We start from the raw sequence: 23,795 nt of genomic DNA, 5'->3' as shown, positions 1-23,795 counted from the left end.
ATTTCTATTTACAACACGTTGCTCAGCACACTGAATGGAGGACAAGAGATCAAGGGGCTTAGAATACGTAGTGTTGGAACGTCATTATGTGGTACTGAAAGCACCAAGAATTATGACAGGGATAGTGTGAAGGAGTGACTGTGGAGCAAGTACCAAAATCTTCAAGGAGGGGCGCCTCGGTGGCTCAGCTGGTTAAGTGTTTGACTGGCTCAGGTCACGATGATCTTGCAGTTGATGAAAATTCAAGCCCTGCATCCAGCTCTGTAGTGACAACGCAGAGCCTACTTTGGATCCTCTGTCTCCCTCTCTCACTGCCCCTCCTCTGCATTCTCTCTCTCTCTTTCTCAAAAATAAACATTAAAAATAAAATACAATAAAATCTTCAAGGAATATGAGAGAGAGAGAGAGAGAGCGCCCTAGGGGTCTGTAGATATCTGCAGCAAACAGGGCTGGTAACATAATGTTCAAGCCACAGACTTTAGAGGGAAGGGACAGGAAATGGTCTTAGGACAGCAAGAAGAACCCCACCTCCGGGCTCAGGGGCACGAGGGGACGTGAGTGTGGGAGCCATGGTTCTGCAAAGGAAAACCAGGGTGCTGGGACTGGAAGAGCATGGAATGGGGTGAGTGAGTCCAGGCTGTAACAAGCACGAGGGGCCGTGGGATGGCTCCCTCGTGGAGGTGCTGTGCGTATGTCCCAGGTGTTGGTATTACACTTGGAATGGAGCATGAGCTCAGCTGATTTCTGTGGAATAGCGAATGAATGAATGGCTCTCTGGCACTGAAAGAGGGATGGGGCCATTTCCCAGCACACCCTCATTCAGAGCATGCTGAGGCCAAGCCAGCTGTGTAAATACTTTATCGGGTGGTCTGCACTACGTAAAAGTGGACAGGGGGAGGCCTGCCCTGAATGAGGGGGCCACGTGCTAGACTGGAGGGGGGGGTAAATTACAAGCCACATCTGGGGACAAGGCTGAAAGGGTAAGAGGGGGGATAGCAGAAGGACAAAGAGAAATAAGACGGCTTTCCAGTGGGCTGGTTGAGAACTGAGTCTCTACACAGTTCATGTGGGGAGTTCAACTGGAAGTCTTAAACCTTCTCATTGTTACGTTGAACATGATCAATTTACCGACTGGGATCACAATGCCACTACATTTGGGGCGCAGCCCTTCTACACTCAAGTCATTGGGGGTAGTCTTCCCCAACCCCTAAATGGATGCTACTGCAGGCCCTTGATACTCCTTCTTTTTCTTAGGGAATAAACAACAGGGTTCCTCCCTGTAACACACCAAGTCTTAGTAAACGCACAACACGTAGTGGGCATTCAAGTATGGGTTCCAGGATGGTGTTGCCCTGTTGAAGTTGCACAAATGTGTATAGGCAGAGGTCCTATAAACATGGAAATAGTTGTTTAATATGGGAGTCTGATTTTTTTTCTTTTTGGCTCACATTTCCCTTCACATATCTTGATCCTGTGAAGAACACATTACATGACAATGTCATTTAGGTGCATGGCATGTATGAAACTAATACGATAGAACTGATATCCCACATTTTCACCAAGTTTTCCTATTTGTGGAAGTTAAAAAACATAGCTGCAAATTCTTTGACACTTCCATTATCAGGAGTTGGGGGGGGGTGTCTCTGGTTCTTCCCTGGGAGAGTGGGGTTGTGACTGCTTCCACGGAGAGAGTCTGGTGAAGTGGAGCTAGGTGACCTCCGAAGCTAGGTTACAAAAGGCCAGACAGCTTCTCCCTCGTTCACTAGAACGAATGCCTGCTTTTGCCAGCCCAGGTCACCATGCAAGACTTCCAACTGCACTGAAGCCACCATGGAGAAGCCTCATTAAGTGCTCTGGTCTGCGGCCCTAGTCTTCAGGTCATCCCAGGGCAAGCGCCAGCTATGTGAGGGCGCAAGCCTTTAGATCAGGGGTTGGCCAACTTTTTTCTTAAAGGGCCATATGATCTCTGTCACAGCTCCTCAGCTGTGCTGTTACAGCACCAAAACAGCCATAGATAACATACACACAAAGACTGTATTCCAGTAACATTTACTTGCAAAAACAGGTGATGGGCCCGGAGGCTGTTGTTTGCTGACCCCTGTTCTAGATGATTCTTATCCCCAGCCATTTGAGCCTAAGATCCCAGCAGAAATGGGAGAGCAAAGACACACTATCTCCCTTGCACTGGTCCAAATCTCTGACCCACAGATTCCATGACTCTAATACAGTGGCTTTTGTTTTATCCCCATATGTCATATGTCACACAGAAATGGATAACTGGAACAGTTCCATGCAAGGTAGAGAAAGAGATTTGAGCAAACTTGAAGGAGTAGAGTTAACCAAGAGGGTGTGAGTCTGGGGGAAGAACATTGTGCGCAGTGGGGACAGTCGGTACAATACCCCAGGGTGGCAGAGTGTCTAGGGTACGTGAGCCATAGCAAGAAAATTGTAGAAAGGCCCCACTGAGGTGTCCTGCCACCTTGCACATCTCCGCATAGGCATGTAGGCAGGACTTGACTGTAGTCTTACCCAGGTCTAGACCGACTGTGTACGGTTCCTCCTGGAGCACGAGGAGGTAAGCCTGATGAGCAGCTGTTTGAAGGCAGCTTCATATCCCTTTCTTGCGGGAGACTGCAGGAACGTGTTTTTCTTCCTCCTCCATAGTTGTAGTTGAACACAGAACTTTCCATCTCCTCGCCTCCATGCCGCCTCCTCCCCTGAAGGATACAACTGCAGGCTCAGTATCAGTCTGTAAAACTGCCTGGGAGTAGTTTAGAGTTGGCTGCTCAGCGAGTGACCGGCTGCTCCCTCTGGCTTGGTGTCCTCCCACGGGGCTGGGGATGCAAGGAGCTGGCATGGTGCTGATCTTGCTTTTGCTGTCAGTGTAAGTCATAACCTGTCTAAATCCATTCCATTTGGGTTGGTTCTCTCTGTACAGCCAAATCTACCCAAAGAGGCCAGCCAGCCTCAGGGTCAGGGACTACTTGACAGGAAACCAGCATAAATGGAAGCAGAGTAAGGAGATGAGGTCAGAGAGGATAGGGGACCAGGTCCCATAGGACCTTGTAGGCCTTCGGCCTTTTGCAGCAAGAAAGCAGGAAACATTGGAGAGTTTTGAGAGTTCTGAGCAGAGAAACGACAATGATCTGGCTCATGTGGTCAAAAAGGATCACTTAAAATAAATTAACCCCCAAAATGTTTCCTTTAAGAAGTTATGTAAGTTACTGTTGTAATTATTAGTAAAAGTGGCTTTGATTTCTTTTATGATTAACTTTCTCGGCTGCTGCCCTCTGGGCCCCTCCACACTTCAGAGGTACGGAGCTCCCTCCCTGAGCGTTGCCTCTCTCAGACTTGTCGCGGGCGGGCGCAGCAAACAATTCCTGTCATCACCAGGAACCGCTCCCCTGGAGGCAGTGCGCTCCCCGCCGCCAAGACTGGTCTCACACCTTTGGCCAGGTACCCAGGGAGCGCTCAGTAGGGAGCGGTGCCACGATGGCCTTGGCCTCTGGGAGCGTTGCTGCCAGGGTTTTCTGTGTCTTGCACGTTTGGATTGCGGAATCGCCGCGGACCCCAAGGTGCTGTACCCTCCTTTTGGGTCTGCCTCGGGAGCCCTCCACGCGTCTCCAACTTTTTCCCTGTCTCAGTCTCCCTCCCACCCACACGTGTTGAACTCCTGGCCAGCCCAGAGGCCAGGGCTGCTCTTTACTCCACACCTCCAGCCGCCCCTCCCCTCTACTGGTTTCTAATTCCCTCCCTTTCTTGCAGTCCCCTCCCTTTCTCTCCACCCCCGTTCCCCATCCCTGGCCGCCCAGCTCGGCCCATGGCCCGCCCCTCCGCACCCGTGCGGTCCAGCTCGGTCCCCTTCCTTCCCCTCGGCGGCCCGCCTCTCTGCCCTCCTTCCCGCCCCCTCCCCACCCTAACTGGCTCGGGTCCTCTCGGACTCGGCCCCCGGCCCGCCCCTTCCAGCCCTAGGCGCCTCCTGCCCGCGGCGCGGCCCCGCCACTTCGGCGCTAGCTGCCCCGCCGCCGGTACTGGGCTGCTTAGCTGGCGTGCTCGACCGGGGACTGGGCAGGTTTGGGACGTCCATCTGTCCGTGGACCGGGAGAGAATTTCCAGACGCGCTGCCCCGGGATGGGGTGGGCCGTGCTACCGCTGCTGCCGTGGTTCTTCCTCCCCGCGCTCTGGAGCAGAGGTGAGTGCGCGGGGCCCAGAGCCAGGCGCGGGGGGCCGGGGGCTTGCGGCCGGAGCTCGGTGAAGGGGGAGCGCCGACGGGGACGCGCCCGGCTGCCGGGCAAGTTTGCAAACACCTCCGCACGCCCCAGCGGTGCCAGGGCGTGGAGCGCGGGGGTCGACACCAACTCACTGATAGAGCGCCAAGGTCGGGTCGTGGGTGCGTGTCCCGGTGGAGCCGGCTAGGGGGTGGGCGCCGAGGGGTTCCCCTATACTGCGGAGGAGGAAATGGAGCTCGGCCCGGCCCGCTGCAGGTCGCCAAGTTTTCAGCCCCCGGGAACATTGGTCGCAGATCTGGTCGGGAACGCTCTGAAAACTTTCCCCTAGACAGCGCTGCGTAGTTGGACCCCTGCTCTGTCAGTAGTCCTGGGAGCCGCGGGCCCCATCTCCCAAGGGACCGGTGCCGGGGACGAGCCGCCTGGGGAGTTGGAGTCACATTCTTGGTGCTGCGATCGATCCGGGACGGGAGTCCGCCAGGGAGGGACTGCCTGCCGTCCAGGCTGCTCCCACTGGGCCCTTATGGGCAATGTTAGCACCCCTTTACAGGGACACCCTGTGAGTGTGGGGGCCCTGGACAAAGGGGAAGCATTCTTTTAACCCCTGTTATTGCTGAACAGAATCTAATGTGCTTGGACAGCGTCTGAGTTTGTCCTGAAAATGTCACATTCCAATGTAAGATAGTGGATTGATAAGTAGAGGCCAAGTAAGGCAGGTTCCATTCTTCATCAACTGTTTGGAGAATAAGTTTTTAACAAGCTAGAAGTTTGATTGCTGATGGCATTTTTTGACTAAGCTGGGGGAGAGTAACCAGGTTTTACCAAAAAGAAAAAGAAATGGTGGGGGATGCCACATCCCTGGCATTTTCCCTTAAGCTAAAAGTTTTCTATTTCAATTCAGCATGTGGTTTTTGTCTCTTTTGCCCATGAACATGACTGAATAGCTTTTACCTAATCACAAAGAATTTTTTTAAAGAATACCTGGAAAGTTCAATTAGAGGCAATTTACTTAAAATTTTTTCCTTTGAGGTTTTCCTTTGAAAGGTCAGTTGCTCAACTAAAAAATTTTTAAGCAGTGAACATTCTTGTTTCATACATTAAATTACATATGCAATTTATAATTTGGGACCACATAGTAGTTTGAAGCAAACATCAAAAGCCAAACCAATCAAAGAACTAAAACAATTCTGTTCTACATCCCCACCAAAACCCTTCAAAATTCGTCAGCATTTCTGTCAGATCCCGCTTTTCATAATCTGCTGCAAATCTCTATTTTGCTACTAGTGAGGACTAGCCGTACCTAGTCTTGGTGGTGAACGTGAACGTGGTGACAATTATGGGAAAAGTAACAGAAACGATAGTTTTGGTGCTTATAAGGTATTTAAAAATGAAGCGTTTCTCTAAATTTTTTAAAAACCATAATCAAAAAACTCTTGTAGCTGACAATCAGCTTTAGTCAGATAATCATAAAACGTCTGCTAAAACCCACCCAGAAGGAAGAATGAAAAATGTCTGTTTTTCTTCTGCCTTTTGCTTTTTATCTTGAATTTACCTGTGAGATGTGTGACAGTGTTGTATATCACTTTGCAAAAGCTTAAAGGATGGAATTCTCACTGACAGAATTAGAACAGAAGTAAAAATGCTATGGGAAGAGAGAAATTAGACTCTGTCCAGTTATAAGATTTTAGAGAGGGAGAGAGAGAGACAAGGTGAGGGATGTGTGTGTATAACAATGGAGAAGAATTGGTAAATAATTAAAATTCACATAGCACTTTAACCCAGGACTGCCCGCCCCCATGCACACACATAAACACCATCCCACAAAGAATTACCCACACGCAGAACTGAAACTGCTGAACCAGGGGCATCAGGCTTTCCAATCTTTCCTTTCCGCTCAGTCTCTGATGGGGGAGCCAGTGAGCAGCAAAACCAGGCAAAGGGTGGCTCTCTAGAGGGCCAGGGAGAGGATAGAAGAGGAAAAATATAAAAGTGGATTTAAGTGAGCGAATCAGCCCATGATAAAACTGTACATGCAGCTAAACATAGTCCTTAGAACAAATTGGGCTTTTAAAACCCTTCAACATTAGCATTTTTACCCCAAACTGATGCCATAACAGATACTACAATATATTGTAAACGTTTTCCTGGGGAGAACTTGAAGTTGTCCTGTTGCTGACAGGCTTTTTGACAATGGCCTTGAATGCTTTTTGGAAGTAAGCAGGGCACATTTTAAAGATAATTTTTTAAAAGGGGCGCCTGGATGGCTCAGTCAGTTGAGCAACCGATTTCAGCTAAGGTCATGGTCTCACGGTCTGTGAGTTCGAGCCCCGCGTCGGGCTCTGTGCCTGACAGCTCAGAGCCTGGAGCCTGCTTCGGATCCTGCGTTTCCCTCTCTCTCTGCCCCTCCCCTACTCATGCCCTCTCTCTGTCTCAGAAATAAATAAACATTTAAAAAAATAATAATTTTTTAAAAGTCATTCTGGGGACACCTGGGTGGCTCAGTCAGTTGAGTCTCAGACTCTTGATTTTGGCTCAGGTCATGATCCCAAGGTTGTGGGATCAAGCCCTGTATCGGGCTCCATGCTGAGTGTGGAGCCTGCTTGGAATTCTCATTCTCTCTCTCTCTCTCTCTCTCTCTCTCTCTCTCCCTCCCTCCCTCCCTCCCTCCCTCCCTCTCTCTCTCCCTCTCCCCCTCCCTCTTTCTCTCTTTCTTCCCTCTCTCCCCCACTCCTCTTTATCTCTCTCTCTCTCTCTCTCTTAAATGAAAAAGCAAAGAAATAAAGTCATTCTGATCTACTTTCCTTTTAAAAAGAATTTTTTTAATGTTTATTTATTTTTGAGAGAGAGACAGAGCACAAGTGGGGGAGGGACAGAGAGAGAGGGAGAAACAGAATCTGAAGCAGGCTCCAGGCTCCAAGCTGTCAGCACAGAGCCTGATGCGGGTTTGAACCCACAAACTGTGAGATCATGACCTGAGCTGAAGTTGGACGCTTAACTGACTGAGCCTCCAGGTGCCCCCTGATCTACTTTCTTAAAGTGATGACTGGAACACAGATACGTTTAAAATTTAACAGTAACTATGTTTTTCAATTTTAATTTTAGAAATAATTTCCAGATTGGGGTGCCTGGGTGACTCAGTCGATTAAGCATTCAACTTCAGCTCGGTCATGATCTCACGGTCCGTGAGTTCAAGCCCCACATCAGGCTCTGTGCTGAACTCTGTGAGTTCAGAGCCTGGACCCTGCTTCAGATTCTGTGTCTCCCTCTCTCTCTGCCCCTCCCCCACTCACGCTCTGTTTCTGTCTCTCAAAATAAAAATAAACATTAAAAAAATTAAAAAAAAAAAAAAGAATTTCCAGATAATCTGAAGAGCAGGGCCAGTGAGTTGCCAGTCAGAGCTGGTTACGAACAGGTTGAATCTTAAGATGCCTGTGAATTGGGAACATGCTACCAGGTAGAAAAGCTGAGCCAGGATGTTGGTTCCCTCCCCAACCTGCAAATGGACACATATTTGTAACTGCTGCTTCCTATGTTATAGCCAGAATGAGCTTTTGAAGATGAACTGGACTGTGTTGTCCCCTGGTTTAAAATCCTCCAGTGGCTTCCCATTCCTGACCAGGGTTTGCAAAGTTGCCAGGAGCCCCCTCCCCACTCCCCCTGCCTCATTTCTAGCTCTGATGTTCACTCTGCTCCAGCTATAAGCGTCTGTCTAGCATTTTTGCATTGGCTGTTCCCTCTAGCTGGACTCTAACCCAAGATCTCTCTATGCCAGCTCCTTCTTATAGTTTGGGTTTCAGCTCAGATGTCCCCCTTGAAGAGGCCTTCCCTCACTCCCACCCCAGCCAGAGCTGCGCGCGCGCCATTGGGTTTAATTTCCTGATAACACTTTTCACGACGAGATGGTGAGATGGTGCCCTGCTCCACCCATTTCAGATGCTCTGTGAGTGTGTGTGAATGGTATCGGAGAACCAGGACCCTGTGGGTCTCACCATGTGCTCCTCCCCCTCTGTCTTTCTGCTGGCTCACCCAGAAACAAAATTGCTGCAGCTCTCATGCCCTTGTGCTTGGGGCTTGGTTGACAAAATCAGCCTTATATTTTGCTGTGATGTCAAAGAATGATTTCATTACAAGGACACTTAAGACATTGAAAGAAGATAGATTTTTGGACTATATTAACCCAATATAGCACTATTAACATTTTATTTTATATTCTCTTTACTGTTCCAGCTAGAGGGGGAAAAAAGTCCAAATCTGATTTTTCAGTTTAAAAACACAGTGTTAGCAGCTCCTTGCTGGGGGCAGCTTGCCTGATCTCTAGTTAGCTGTGATCCTGAGTGCCTTGACTTTGGCCGGTTGTCACTGGTTTAATCTTAACCCAAGCATCTGGATTGGTATGCATCCTAGCGGGAGGTTAATGAGTAAAAAAACTGAAAAAAGCTGGTTCACCACCTGAGCTTCTTTGGACTGGGATGAAAATGTTAACGGGGTGCTGGGTGGGCAGTGAGCTGGGCTTTATGTCCCATCTACCTGGCCTCTGTGGAGCCCTGGGGGCCGTGGGTAACTGTCAGGACCTCAGTTTCCACTCTGATACTCACAGAACTGGCGGAAGGATGAAATGAGCTAAGGGGACACAGGAAATGCTCCAAAAATGTTCCCGATCACTGCTGATGGTTCCCTTCCGTTCTTTTGAACTCAGATTTTGTAGAACTGTTTTTCCTAGACAAAAGGCATTGGGGGAAAGGTTCTTGTTTTCTAGCTGAAATGAAGCCTAAATTACAGCCCGAAATATGAGAACGGAGCCGTGGATCACCCTCCACCGTTCAGAGCACTTTTGTGAAGGGGCTGTCCGTATCATCCTAGAGCCCTATAACAGCCAGCTCCCTGCTATCGCTCTTTAGGGCTTTGTCCCCAGTAGTCCTGCCAGCAGAACCCAGGCTTGTCACTTGTCATCTGAGGCAGGGCCTGCCTGCTGCCACCCCCTCCCCTTACCTTCACTTGTGGAGTTCAGACTTAACAAAGTACAGGAATAGCTTCCTGTCCTGTGCCTCTCAGGAAGGTATAAAAATGAAGTCCAATTCCAGCTCAACTTTTCTCACAAAACTCTACTCCCAAGTGGGTATGGTTTGTTTTCATTTTTGCATTTGTTTTAGTTTTGTTGTTTTTGAATCTAAACATCCAGGTAATCCCTTTCCTTTTTATCCTCGAAAACTAGGTCTACCAATTGATACAACATGGATGCAACATGAGGCTCAGTTTCTTAGAGTAAACTGTGTGCGCGTCTGAGCCTGTATGTGTGCAGGTGGTCCTCAAGCAAATGGAACGGGCAGGGAGCCCCAGATGCACTCCTGCTCCCAGATGCTTCCTGTTTGGTGGTGGCAGGTGTGAGCCATCCCCCAGGCACCCTGAGGGAAGCCCTGACTCCTCTCTGCCTCCTACACTCTGGGCATTTGCTAACCCCTGATGGGGAAGTAACCTGTTCTGTCTCTTCTATACCCCTTCCCTGTTCTAGTCCCTCTGCCTCCAGCTGAAGGCTGAACGTGCAGCCTGTCAGGGGGTGAGAATTCCATCAGGGTCTGTGGGCCCCTCTTGGACAGCAAAAGTATTGCAAGTACCTGGCCACCCTGGCACTTCCTCCCTGGGAGGCCTTTGCCTGACTTGCAGCCGTTGAACTGTATACAAGATCCTTTTTTTATTTTTTTAATTTGATATCTTTTTTTTTTTAATATTTATTCATTTGAGAGAGAGAGAGAGAGAGAGAGAGAGAGAGACAGAGCACGAGTGGGGGAGGGGCAGAGAGAAAGGGAGACACAGAATCCAAAGCGGGCTCCAGGCTCTGAGCTGTCAGCACAGAGCCCGACACGGGGCTCGAACTCACGAACTATGAGATCATGACCTGAGCTGAAGTCAGATGCTTAACCAACGGAGCCACCCAGGCACCCCAAACTGTGTAGAAGATTTTTAACTGCAGCAAGGTCCAGGCTTTCCCCAGTTTTGTGAGACCTCTCGACTCGGCCGCAGCAGCACTTGGAATAGCTGGGCATCCCTCTCTTCTTGGCAACACTGCTGTTTACATTCTCTGGTCCTCTGCAGTCTGCAGGATCCAGCAGGCATGACCTGTGACCTTCTGGGGAAGCCCTAGGCTGCCACGTCCAGGTCACCTCCTCAGTTTCTGGTGTGTGGTGTTTTTGTTTTTTGTTTTGTTTTTTTAATGTTTATTTATTTTTGAGAGAGAGAGAGAGAGCACTCACAAGCAGAGGAGGATAGAAAGAGAGGGAGACACAGAATCCAAAGCAGGCTCCGAGCAGTCAGCACAGAGCCTGATGCGGGGCTCAAACTCATGAACCTTGAGATCCTGACCTGAGCCAAAGTCAGACGTTTAACCAACTGAGCCACCCAAGCACCTCCCCCCCTTTTTTTTAAATTTAATTTTACTTATTTTGAGAAAGATACAGAGAGCAAGCGGGAAGGGATGAGAAAGAAGGAGACAGAATCCCAAGCAGGCTTCATGCTGTCAGGGCAGAGCCCAATGAGGAGCTCGAACTCATGAACCATGAGATCATGACCTGACCTGCAATCAAGAGTCATATGCTCAACCGACTGAGCCATCCAGGCGCCAGTCAGTTCCTGGTGTTTTAAGGTGATAAATGAAGAAAGGGTAACATTTTAAAAATGTTTATTTCCTTTTGAGGGGCAGGGGAGGGGGACAGAGGATCCAAAGCAGGTTCTGTGCTGACAGCAGAGAGCCAGAGGGGCTGGAACTCACCAAACATGAGATCATGACCTGAGCTGAAGTCGGACCCTTAACCGACTGAACCACCCAGGCATCCCAGGGTGATTCTGTCTTGTGCATTTCTTTTTTTTTTTTTTTTTTCCAACGTTTATTTATTTTTGGGACAGAGAGAGACAGAGCATGAACGGGGGAGGGGCAGAGAGAGAGGGAGACACAGCATCGGAAACAGGCTCCAGGCTCTGAGCCATCAGCCCAGAGCCCGACGCGGGGCTCGAACTCGCAGACTGCAAGATCGTGACCTGGCTGAAGTCGGACACTTAACCGACTGCGCCACCCAGGCGCCCCTGTCTTGTGCATTTCATAGAGAAACCTATACTTAATTCTTTCACTTAATGGCAAAATGGATTTTCCGTGAGTCTTGGGGGTGATGGGGGAGGAGCAGAAGGGGAGGAAGAAAAAGAGAGGAGGCAGATGTTGACTTTAGGTTTGAATCAAGATCATATAGGAGAAGTTTTACGCCCCAGACTTAGAATGTTTGAGAGACTTCTGCTTGGAGAAAACCCATTTCATTACATATCTCAATGTATGTATAGGTTTTTGTGGCAGGAAATTTTGTGCTCCTATATGTCCCCTTGTACCCATTCGCTAGTGGTGTCTTCTGGGTACTTCTCAGTCGGTTCCTTCAAAGGTGCTGTCTGGCGTCTGCAGAGTAAGCCAAGGCCCCAGCCAGAGCTGATCATTGCAGCATTCGTGCACTGCCCTGGCTCACTTGGGGTCTCAGGTTGTCGTTTGACGATCAGGCAAAAGCTCTCAGACAGATCTCTTTTTGTGTAATCTGCTGTTTTGGGAGGGGTGGGGGAGCTCCAGTTACCTCAGCATTTAGGGACAACAAACAGCTTAGAATGTGCCTTAGCTGTGGTCTTGCCTCTCATTAGACACACAAAGGAAAGCCTTGTTTATCTTGGAGAAGCGATTGTTTTGCTATTTTAAGCTTCAGGGTGTATTAAAGCTATTAAGAGTAGACTGGCCTCATTATGGTTTTTGAAAATGACCTTTTTTTTTTACACAAGTCAGAACAAGCTGTCTTGGTGGAGAATATTAGAACATGGACTCAAACTTGCTGAAAGTTGTTTTCTGTCCCGGCACTACTTGGTGAATGCACAGTGAGGTGATAAATATTCATGGGCTCCCTAGTGCTGCCTGTTTCTGCCGGGCTGGTGTTCGTTCCACTGCATTACATGGCAGGCTGCCTCCACACAGGAAGTGAAACCCGCTTTTAAGCCTTTTTTACCATTCTGGCTCATGATTTGAAGATTTGTTGATGGAAACAATGTTCTTTGAAAGATTTGTAGCAAAGCAAAAAGGAAGTTCATTGGATTTAGTATTACATCTAAAGCATGAGTTAAAAAACATAACCACTTTGGGAGTCCAGAGGTGTAAATTCTCATCTCGGTTTTGATATTAACTTGTAGGGACACCTTTCTGAAACTTCAAATCCCCACTGATCGAATGGAAGGGCAGATAAGGGATTCTGGGGCCCTTTCTGGGCAGAAAACAGATTCTATCTGAAGGGCAGAGGTGAGGTGGGACCCTTGCTCACTGTGGTTCTAGATACAGTGCCTTAGCGTGAGTGTCAGCCTCTCAACCCGGTGCCAGACTCTGGCTGTGAGTGTCCTCAGGCCCCAGCCCAGAAACGGGGCCAGAGGCAATACAGAGTATTTCTTAAAAATGAGTCATGGCAGTGGGTTCTTTTCTGTGGGCAGATGCCATTCCCTGCGGCCTGAGATGTCTGTGCTCCTGTGAAATTCCCCCTCCAGCCCTGTCTGGGTTAATAGAATAGTTTAGAAACATGGATGTATATTTCTGAGAATACTGGACCTGTCCAAACAGATTATGGCTTCTTCCTGTCAAATCTGCAGGCAGTGTGGACTCTTGGGTTCTGGAAGGTATGGGGATAATTAGGTAGTCTTTCTGGGCTGGGCAGAGTAGAGCATGTCTCCCCAGGGTGCACAGCAGAATCCCTAGGGTCCAGGGGGAGTTCTGTATCATTTAAAAAAATTCTGTTCATTTAATATCATGATGTCATTTTATATCTGGAAATTAAATGAGTATTTTATGGTATGAATTGTAGGATGTAAAGCTCCCAAGCATTTTGGCTGGGAGGATAAGGAGAAAGTCAACTAGGAAGCTTTTTCAAAATACAGAAGCCCAGGCCCCACCTAGGACCTATGGACTCAATCTTTAGGGTGCAACCCTACTCAGTAGAAGGCTGAGCCATTCTGTACACATCTCTTGTTCCACTCCACCAATGCGGTGCATCTGATCCTCAAGGAGGAGTGGGGAGCCTCACACCTTCCCCGCCCTGGAATCCCCCATTGCTCCCCACTCCAGTCTCCTCCCCTCGCCTCACCTCCCCCAGAGGAGACCACTCCCCCACACCGGGTGATTTAATTCCCATGCACCTCTTTACCCTTTGACCACACATAATTGTATTGGTAACACTTTACTGTGTTGTTTGACACCATGTCAGGTAGGGTCTACTTCTGGTTGCATGTAACAGAGAACTTCTCTTCAGTGGCTCAACCAAAAGGAAAGTGTTTCTCTCTTGCCATGAGCAGTCTGAGGATGGCCAGGCTGGGGTTGGGACGGAGGCTCCACGATGTGGTCAGGAACCTGGCTCTTCTTGGCTCTTTATTCTGCCTTCTTTAGTGGCTGGTTTTCGTGCTCATGGTCTCCACGTGGATGGTGCCTCCCTGGGCCTTCCATTTGCATTCCAAGAAGAAAGAATCCGGAAGGACAAAAATACAACCAGTTTCATAGCAGCCGAGTCTGCCCTTTTCAGGCCATAAGGAGATGATGGCTTTATGCGAAGCCCCAAGCTGTGGACTTCAGCTTGGCTTTCCCTGGCTGGGCCAAGCTGTAAGGAATAGCAACATATTTATTACGTGTGTGCTTTCTTTCAGCTTGCTTTCTCACTTTGTGTTAAGTTTGCTAGTCTCCTCTGGGTTGAACAGTGCTGCTCCAGTTTATTTACCTTCATAGGCAACTATGCGGATAACGGTATTTATCCAGTCTCCTTTTTTTGGGCACTGAAGAGTTTTGTTGTTGTTGGTGTTGTTTTCTGTTACAAGCAGTGTTGCCATCACTATGCCTGTTTTTAATCTTGTGTTTATAGAGGTTTAATTCGCGGTAGTAAAGTGTCCAGTTTGATGAGTTTTAGCAAACGTGTATCAAAACCACTACCCCAGTTAAGTTAGCCAGGAACTTGGGTGCCTGTCTCACTGTGGACATGCGTGAGTCTCTAGGGGTGGAAATGTTGAGTCGTAGGATAGATGCATTTCAGCCTCAAAGTATACTGCCAAATGATTAGAGCGGAGAAAAGCTTTCTTTCTGCACATCTTACAGGTATGTTATTGCCGTGGAAGATCTCGGTTGAGGCGTTTCTCCAATATCTTGAGAATTCTCTAGATAGGTCAGGTAATGCTGCTCAGGGCTGGTAGTAGTCAGGTTGCAAAGCAGGCTGAGACCATCTTGGCATCACCCACTGGCCCTCCAGGCTCACCACCCAGTGCCCCATCCCCAGCCTTGCCTCTGGCACACTGGAGCCCTGTTCTGCCCAGCCCTGAGAAACAACCACAAGCAGGGGCTCAGGAGCTGGGCTCTGAATGTGGCCGGTGAGGTGAGGATAGGTGGCACCGGGAGAAGTCCCTTCATTTCTTCCTGTGTGTGAAGATCTGCGTGAGTTGTTTAGCACCTATGAGCCTCAGTCTGCTGCTCTGAACTGGGAACAGCAATACTCCCTGCCCAGGATCAGAGAAGATTGTGTAAGTGGAAAGGCTGGCAGAGAGTGAACGTTAAGGAGACAATAATTCAAGTGCTGCAGCCTTTGCCTCTTACCCAATAGAAGATGCTAAACATAGTTGGATTTTTAAAATTAAACTTTTAATTTTGAGATCAGTTTAGATTCTCATGCTACATCTAAGAAGAAGTAATACAGAGAAGCCCCCATGTACCCATTACCTAGTTCCCCCCAAAGAGTAGCATCTTAGAAAACTGTGGAACAAGCTCACAAGTGAGATATTGACGTCGTGTACTCCACCACCCCAGGATCCCTCGTTGGTGCCCATGTCCCTCTGCCCGCTCACCTCCCTCACCCCTGGCAATCACTAACTGGTTCTCCATTTCTGTAATTTTGTCATTTCAAAAATGCTATACAAATGGATTCGTGCTGTATTCATTTTCCATTTGCTGCTATGACAAACTACCACCAACGTAGTTACGCAAAATGACAAAATACTGTATCATGTTGCATTTCGGTAAGTCAGAACCGTGACATGGGCCCCCCTGGGGCTAAAATCAGGGGGGCAGCAGGGCTTCCTCCCTTTCTGGAGTCTGTAGGGAGAGTCTGTTCCCTTGCTTTTTCTCACTTCTAGAGGCCGCTCACAGTCCTTGGCTCCTGGCTCTTTGCTCCAGCCTCAGAGCCAGCAAGCGTGGGCTGGATCCTTCTCGCACGGCACCACTGATGTGAACTCTTCTGCCTCCCTTTCTCCTTTTATAGGCCCTGGAGATGGCACATTCTCCACAGCATCTGGTGATGTCACTGTTTTTAATTTTTGCCATCCTGACAGGTATGAAGTGATATCACACTGTGGTCTTAATTTGCATTTCCTTAATGGTTTACGACGTTGAACACTTTTTCATGAGCGATCTGTCATCCATGTATGCTCTTTGGTGAAACAATTTTTCATGTCCTTGCCCATTTTCTAGTTGGGTTATTTGTTTTTTATTGAGTTTTTGAGAGTTAATTATGTAGATACTAGTGCTTTGTCGGATACATGGTTTGCAAATAATTTCTCCTAGTCTGTAGTCGTGTTTTTTATGCTTTTAACAGTGTCTTGTGCAGAGTGGACATTTTTAATTTTGATGAAATTCAATTTATCCGTTTTTTCTTGTTATGAATTACATTCTTGGTGTCAAGTGTGAGACTCTTTGCCTAACCCTAGATCCTGAAAATTTTCTCCTCTGTCTTTTTTCTAAAAATTTTACAGGCTTATGTTTGACATTTAAATCTGTGGCCCGTTTTTAGTTAATTTTTGAATAAAGTGTAAGACTTAGGTCAAGTTAAAATTTTTTTGCCTATACATATCCACTTGTTCCAGCATCATTTGTTTAAAATGCTATCTTTCCTCCATTGAATTGCTTTTGACCTTTGCCAAAACCAGTTGGGTATATTTGTGTGAATCTATTTCTGGTTCTCTTCTGTTCCATTGAGCTGTGTGTCTATATCTCTGCCAGTACTAGACAGTTTGATTATTGTAGCTATGAAATTAGAGAGACTGATTCCTGCCATTTCATTCTTCGTTTTCAAAATTGTTTTAGCTATTCTAGATCCTTTGCCTTTCCACACAAATGTTAGAAATATATTAGTTTTATTTACAAAAAATCTATCTGGGAGTATGTGCTTTTTGTAACTGACATCAAATATGTTGTTTTGACAACAACAAATTCTCCAATTCTTTTTTTTTTAATGTTTATTTATTTTTGAGACAGAGAGAGACAGAGCATGAATGGGGGAGGGTCAGAGAGAGAGGGAGACACAAAATCCGAAGCAGGCTCCAGGCTCTGAGCTGTCAGCACAGAGCCCGACACGGGGCTCGAACTCATGGACAGCAAGATCATGACCTGAGCCGAAGTCGGACGCTCAACCGACTGAGCCACCCAGGCGCCCCACAAATTCTCCAATTCTTGACATCAACTGGGTGCCCTGCAATTCAATTCAGTTCTGACACTAACTGCCTGGAGTTAGTGTAGACCTTACAGGTTAAGGACTCAATCTCATAAGACCACCCCCACTGCAGACACCAACTCAAATGAAATATGTGGGCTGCCCACATTTCTGCCCAGCTGACTACAAATTCAGTGGTTCCCATGCCATTCTTTCCCCTTCAGGTTTCATTGTTCACTAGAATGACTCAGGAAAGCACTCTTCTTATGATTACAGCTTTATTATAAATGATACAACTCAGGAAAAAACAAATGGAGGAGATACATAGGGCAAGGTCGAGGGGAAGAGGTTCAGAACTTCAATACCTTCTCTGGGTGTACCACCCTCCCAGCATATAGATGTGTTCACTAACTCACAAGCTCCCTAAACCTTGTTGCTTAGGAATTTTATATGGGGGTTTCATTACATGAGCATGACTGTTTAAATCATTGGTCATTAGTGACTAAACTCAATTTCTAGCCCCTGTCTCCTACCCTGAGGTTGAGCATGGGGCAGAATATTCTAACCCTCTAATCCCATGTTCTTCTAATGACCAGCTTCCATCCTGAAGCAATCTAAGGGTCCCACCCTAAGTCACCTCGTTAGCATGAACTCAAATGTGTTCCAAAGGTGCTCATTATGAATAACAAGAGACATTCCTATCATCCAGGAAATTCTAAGCATTTTAGGCTATCTGTGAGGAACTGGGGACAAGGGCCAGATATATGTATTTTTATTATACTGCAATCTGTGTATCACTTTGAGGAGAATTTATATCTTTACGATGTTGAGATTTCCAATGTATGAACACAGTATGTCTCTCCATTTATCTAGATCTCTCATTTCTCCTATCAGTGCTTTATACTTTTCAGGATATGCGCTCTGTATGTGCTTTTTTAGATTTATACCTAAGTATTTCATCATTTGTGAGTGATTGTAAAAGGTATTGTATTTTTCATTTTGATGTCTATGTGTTCTTACTTAGTATATAGAAGTAAAATAACTTTTGTATATTTATCTTATATCCTGTGACATTGATGAAATTGGTTAGTCTCAAGGACCTTTTTTGCAGATTCTGTGGGATTTTCTATGTAGACAATCATACCTGCAAATGTGACTGTTTTATTTCTTCCTTTCTGGTCTTTCCTTTCCTATACTTTTTATTTCTTTTTCTTGCTCTACTGCATTGGCTAGAACTTTCAGCACTATGTTGACTAAGAATAGAGAAAGCAGGGGTGCCTGGGTGGCTCAGTCGGTTAAGTGGCTGACTTCAGCTCAGATCACGATCTCATGGTCCGTGAGTTCGAGCCCTGCGTCGGGCTCTGTGCTGACAGCTCGGAGCCTGGAGCCTGTTTCGGATTCTGTGTCTCCCTCTCTCTGACCCTCCCCTGTTCATGCTCTGTCTCTCTCTGTCTCAAAAATAAGTAAACATTAAAAAAATTTAAAAAAAAAGAATAGAGAAAGCAGACACCTTGCTTTGTTTCCCCTAAGAGGGGAAGTAAAATGATAGCTATTGGTTTTTGTAGATGTTCTCTATCAAGTTAAGCAAATTCTCGTCTTCTATTTTCTTAAAAATCATGAATGGGTGTTGAATGGCTGCTGGACTTTATTAAATGATTGATATGATTATGTTGTTTTTCTTCTTTAGCCTGTTAATATGGTGGATGACACAGATTGATTTTCATATATTGAACGAACTTCCTATCCATGGAATAAATTCCACTTGGTCTTGGTACATAATTCTTTCTATAAATTGTTGAATTCCATTTGCTGATATTTTGTTAAGGAATTTTTGCACCTATATTCACAAAGAATGTTGATCTGTACATTTTCTGTACTGTATTTGTCTAATTTTGATATCAGGGCAACAGGACTAATATATTGGCAGTTGTCCTCTCCTCTTCTAGTTTCTGGAAGATAGTGTGTGGAATTTGTGCTAATTCTTCTTTAAGCATTTGGTGTAATTTTCCAGTGAAACCGTGTGAGCGTGGAAATTTGTTTTTGGGGGAGTTTTTTAGATTATGAATGTAATGTCCTTAATTAGTTATAGTGCTATTCAAATTATCAGTTTCATGTTGGGTGAGTTATAGTAGTTTGTTTTTGGTGGAATTAGTCCATTTCCTCTGTGCTGTCAAATTCATGTGTAGAGCTGTTCATAGTATTTAATTACTTTCCTTTTGATGTCTGTATGGTCAATAGTAATATTCCTTATTTCATTCTTGATATTAGTGATTTGTGTCTTTTTTTTTCTTTGTAAGTCTTACTAGAGATTTATCAACTTTACTGATCTTTTCAAACAACCAGCTCTTTGTTTCACTAATTTTCTCTATTGCTTTTCTTTTTTCAATTTCATTTCTCATATTTATTATTTTTTGTTTTGCTCTTCCTTGTTGGTGTTCTGAGCTTACTTAGATTACTGAATAAATTTTCCCCTCAGCATTGTGCTGTGTTTCATAAATTTTGATATGTTGCATCTTCATGTTCATTCAGTTCAGTATATATTTATTTACTTCCCTTGAGACATCCTCTTTGATCCATAGAATATTTAGAAGTTTCATTTGCAAGTATTTGGAGAATTTCCTATTACCTTTCTGTTATTTGTAATTTTTTCTGTTGTGGTCAGAAAGCACAGAGATTTTAGGGGCGCCTGGATGGCGCAGTCGGTTAAGCGTCCGACTTCAGCCAGGTCACGATCTCGCGGTCCGTGAGTTCGAGCCCCGCATCAGGCTCTAGGCTGATGGCTCAGAGCCTGGAGCCTGTTTCTGATTCTGTGTCTCCCTCTCTCTCTGCCCCTCGCCCGTTCATGCTCTGTCTCTCTCTGTCCCAAAAATAAATAAACGTTGAAAAAAAAATTTAAAAAAGAAAGCACAGAGATTTTAAATCTTTTAAGTTTGGTGAGATCTGCTTTACGGCCCAAGATATGGTTTATCTTGGTTTATATTCCAACATCATTTGGAAAGAATGTGAATTCTGCTGTTGTTGGGTGGAATGTTCTATAAATGTAGACTAGATTCTTTTCATTGGCAATGTCATCAAGTTCTTCTGTATCCTGGCTTATTTTCTGCCAGTTATTTGATCAGTTCTTGAGAGATGGTGACGTCTCCAAATACAATTGTTGATTTGTTTATTTCTCCTTTCAATTATATCAGTTTTTGCTTCACATATTTTTCAGCTCTTTAGTTAGGTATATATTTATTTAAGACTGCTATGTCTTCTTGGTAGATTGAGTCTTTTATCATTATATAATGTGCCTTTGTGTCTGTGGTAATTTTCTTTGCTTTGAAATCTACTTTATCTGATATCATGTAGCTATCCTGCTTTCTTTTAATTAATGGTTGAATGATATATCTTCTTATGAGTTCAACTTACCTACGTCACTATATTTGGCATGAATTTCTTATAAACAGCAGATAGCTGGGTAATGTTTTCTAATCTACTGTGTTAATCTTGGTCTTTAAATGTATTTAAATCATTTACATTTAATGTAATTATTGATGTGTTGAAGTTTTACCAGTTCAAGGGAATTATAGAATCCCTACCTCCTTTTAAATTCCTTTGCTTCCCCATTTAAACCATAATTATCTTGGGGCGTCTGGGTGGCTCAGTCGCTTGAGCGTCCAACTTCGGCTCAGGTCATGATCTCACAGTTCGTAGGTTCGAGCCCCGCATCGGGCTCTGTGCTGACAGCTCAGAGCCCAGAGCCTGCTTCCGATTCTGTGTCTCCCTCTCTCTCTGCCCCTCCCCCACTCACACTCTGTCTCTCTCTCCTTCAAAAATAAATAAACATTAAAAAAATGTTTTTAAACCATAATTATCTTAAATATCTCTTCTTCATTTGTAGAACTATATCAGATAGTGTTACAATTTTTCTTCAACCATCAAGCATAATTTAGAAAACTCAAGAGGAGGAAGGTCTGTCGCATTGACAAATATTTTTGCTTTGTGTGTTTTTTTCCTCTCTTCTGATGATTCAAGTGTCCTTCTTTTATTGTTTTCTTTCTGCTTAGAGAATTTCCTTTAGCTATTTTTTTTTTAATTTTTAAAAATGTTTTGTTTATTTTTGAGTGTGAGAGTATGAGCGGGGAGGCGGGGGGAGAGACAGAAAGAGAGGGCAACAGAAGATCTGAAGCAGGCTCTGCACTGACAGCAGCAAGCCCGATGTAGGGCTCCAACTAACAAACTGAGATCATGACCTGAGCCCATGTCGGACGCTCAACCAAATGAGCCACCCAGGCGTCCCTACTTTGGCTGTTTTTTAAGAGTAGGTCTGCTGTTGACAAATGCTTAGGTTTCCTTCATCTGAGAATATTTTGGTTTCCTTTTCATTTCTGAAGAATTCTGAGTTGACAGTTCTTTTAGTACTTACAACATTATGTCATTTCCTTCTGTCTTCCATGGTTTTTGATGTGAAATACACTGCCATTTGAGTTGTTTTTTTCCTCTATTGGTCAGGTATCATCACCCTCTCTCATTTCTTTCAAAATGTTTTCTTTGTCTTTACTATTCAGAAGTTTTGACTATGATGTATCTTGGTGTGGATATTTTGGGGGGGGGGGCTATCTTATGTTCACTCAGATGTTTGACTTTGTAGGTTTATAGTTTGTGTCAGGTTTAGGTAACTTTCAGCATTATTTCTTTGAGTCCTTTTTCATTCTTACTCTCTTCTTTTTCCTCTCCTTCCAGGACTCTGATAATATAAATGTTAGATTTTTAGTAATAGTCCTACAGATTCCAGAATCTCTGTTTGTTTTTTCTCAGTCTCTTTTCTCTCTGTTCTTCACATTGGATAATTTTCTATTGTTCTGTCTTCCAGTTCACTGATTCTTTCCTCTGCCCCTCTCTTCTGCTATTGAGCCCATACACTGGGTTATTGTATTTTTTAGTTGAAAGTTTACATTTTTTAAATATGCATCTTTGATTTCTTTCCTGTGACTTTATGTTTTTTTGCTGAGGCTTTCTATTTTCTCATGTGTTTCATGTTCATACTTGCTCATTGGAGTCTTTTTATTATTCTTTCTTTAAAACCTTTTTCAGAGGTGCCTGGAAGGCTCAGTTGGTTGAGTGTCCTACTCCTGATTTCGGCTCAGGTCATGATCTCATGGTCATGGGATAGAGCCCCATGTAGGGCTCTGCTGAACATGGAGTCTGCTTAGTATTCTCCCTCTCCCTCTCTCTCTGCCCCCCCTCCCCCCACCACACCAAAAAGTCTTTTTCAGACAATTCTCTGTCACTTTGGTATTAGTATCTCATTGAGTTTGAGATTGAATTTTTTATTGAAACCTAAAAATTTCCAGTATTATATTATGAGACCCTGGCTTTTGTTTTTATCTTTTATTCTTTTGTTATACCTGGTTTCCTCTCAACTGCTCTGGCTGGGAAAGAGGTATGCTGCTTCTTTACTGCCTGGTGAGGGTAGAATTCTGGGTTCTCCATTCAGCCTCCATTGGCATCTGAATGTGAGTAACTGCTGGTCAGAGGTGGGTGGGAGTTCTGGCTGCCCATTAGGTTTCTACTGATACCTTCTGTCTGGGAGGGGATGGAGTGCCTTATTACTTCCTGACTGTTCCCCACCTTACCCCCACTGACAGTAGGGGGAGGGGAGGGATGGCCTCGCTGGGCAGCAGTGAAAGCCCTGACTCTCTACTAGGCCTTCTCTGAAACCATCCCAGTGAGGACCAGGAGGCATGCCTCATTACTGCCAGGTGGGAGTAGAAGTCCAGGCTCCCCACAAGCCAGTGAGGATGAAAGTCCCAGCTTTCTACTTGGCCCTTTCTGATACCACCCAGTGGAATAGTTGTGGCACCGCCTTTCAACCTGATAAGGGTGCAAGTCCTGGCTCCCCATTTGACCTTTGCTGGCATGAGTGGAGATGGGACCATAATTTTTTCTGGGTGGTTTGCCTGGAGGAGAGCAGTTTGTGGTCTAACTGTCCTCTGTCTTGATGGGCTGCCCCTTTCCTGGTCTTTTGACTCTGGAGAACCGACTTTTGTTTTTGATTTTGTGTTTTTGTTTGTGTGTTTTGTTGGTGGTGGTGGTCTTTGCCTGTGAACATTTCCAACTTGAGACACGTGGAGCCGAAGGAAAACCCAGGGAAATCGTCATCACAGTGTTCTAGCACCCTGAAGTCCTTAGTCAGTCTGCCTTTTCCACTTTTCAGGGTTGTTGGTAGTGGCTTTGTTTGTTTAATGTTTGTTTCCATTGTTTTTATGTGTACTTAGTGGGAAGAGTAAGGAAAAGTATATCTGTTTTTGGACAGAATTCTGTGCCCTCTGTCATTTAGGAAAGAGATTAACAAACTATTCTTGTTAGGTGTTTGCTGGTCCAGAAATAGTCACATTTTATTTATTCTTTTTTTTAAGTTTATTTACTTATTTTGAGAGAGAGAGAGTGCAAGTGGGGGTGGGTGAGGGAGGGCAGAGAGAGGGGGAGGCAGAGAATCCCAAGCAGGCTCTGCACTGTCAGCACAGAGCCCAATGTGGGGCTCAAACTCACGAAACGGTGAGATCATAGTCTGAGCCGAAACCAAGAGTCGGATGCTTAAATGACTGAGCCACCCAGCCGCTCCTAGAAATAGTCACATTTTTAAAGGAAATAATTTTTTCTTTGAAATAATGCCTTTTTATTAATAGGCATTCAGGTATTGGTGGGCCGGAGCATAGTGTCGGGAGTGGCATGATGGAGGAATTAAACTTGGAGACTGAGAGTCTCTCCTATATGTTGTGAAAGCCACATCTGGTCCTTGGGGAGAATCAGCCCCAAACCCCCAGGGGGCAACTGCTTCACCACTCTGGCCAGAAAGCGTTCCTTCAGCCTTTCCATGATACTTGGTGTCCTGCCAAAGGGGGAAGAGAAGGAAAACCCTTAGTTAAGTAAACATATATTCATATTTCACTGCAGGAGGCTGCATGGTCTAAGTCAGCATAACTGGTCCCATATGTTCAGCACTGATGGTCCAGACATGACTAGTTGCACCTTCAAAACAAGACGGATCAGATGTTTCATGTTATGAAAATCTTAACTGCCATTCATTGCATGTCTGTGCATGCCAGGCATTGCACAGAGCTTTACGTGTAGT

General features: G+C 45.5%; 1 protein-coding gene across 1 annotated transcript in view; it reads left to right on the top strand.

The window, feature by feature from the left end:
* Window positions 1-4,001: 4,001 nt before the first annotated feature.
* The window catches only part of MERTK (MER proto-oncogene, tyrosine kinase), a 112,524-nt gene continuing 92,730 nt past the window's right edge, over window positions 4,002-23,795 (top strand). Inside the window, 1 exon segment of the mRNA XM_030311141.2 lies at window positions 4,002-4,192. Within this exon segment, the coding sequence (XP_030167001.1) occupies window positions 4,132-4,192 (61 nt within the window). The 5' untranslated portion in view covers window positions 4,002-4,131.

This window comes from Lynx canadensis, chromosome A3 (assembly GCF_007474595.2).
Source record: "Lynx canadensis isolate LIC74 chromosome A3, mLynCan4.pri.v2, whole genome shotgun sequence".
NCBI classification, from domain to species: domain Eukaryota; kingdom Metazoa; phylum Chordata; class Mammalia; order Carnivora; family Felidae; genus Lynx; species Lynx canadensis.
The sequence above is the reverse complement of the archived record's forward strand: the minus strand, read 5'-3'. Positions and strand labels throughout refer to the sequence as shown.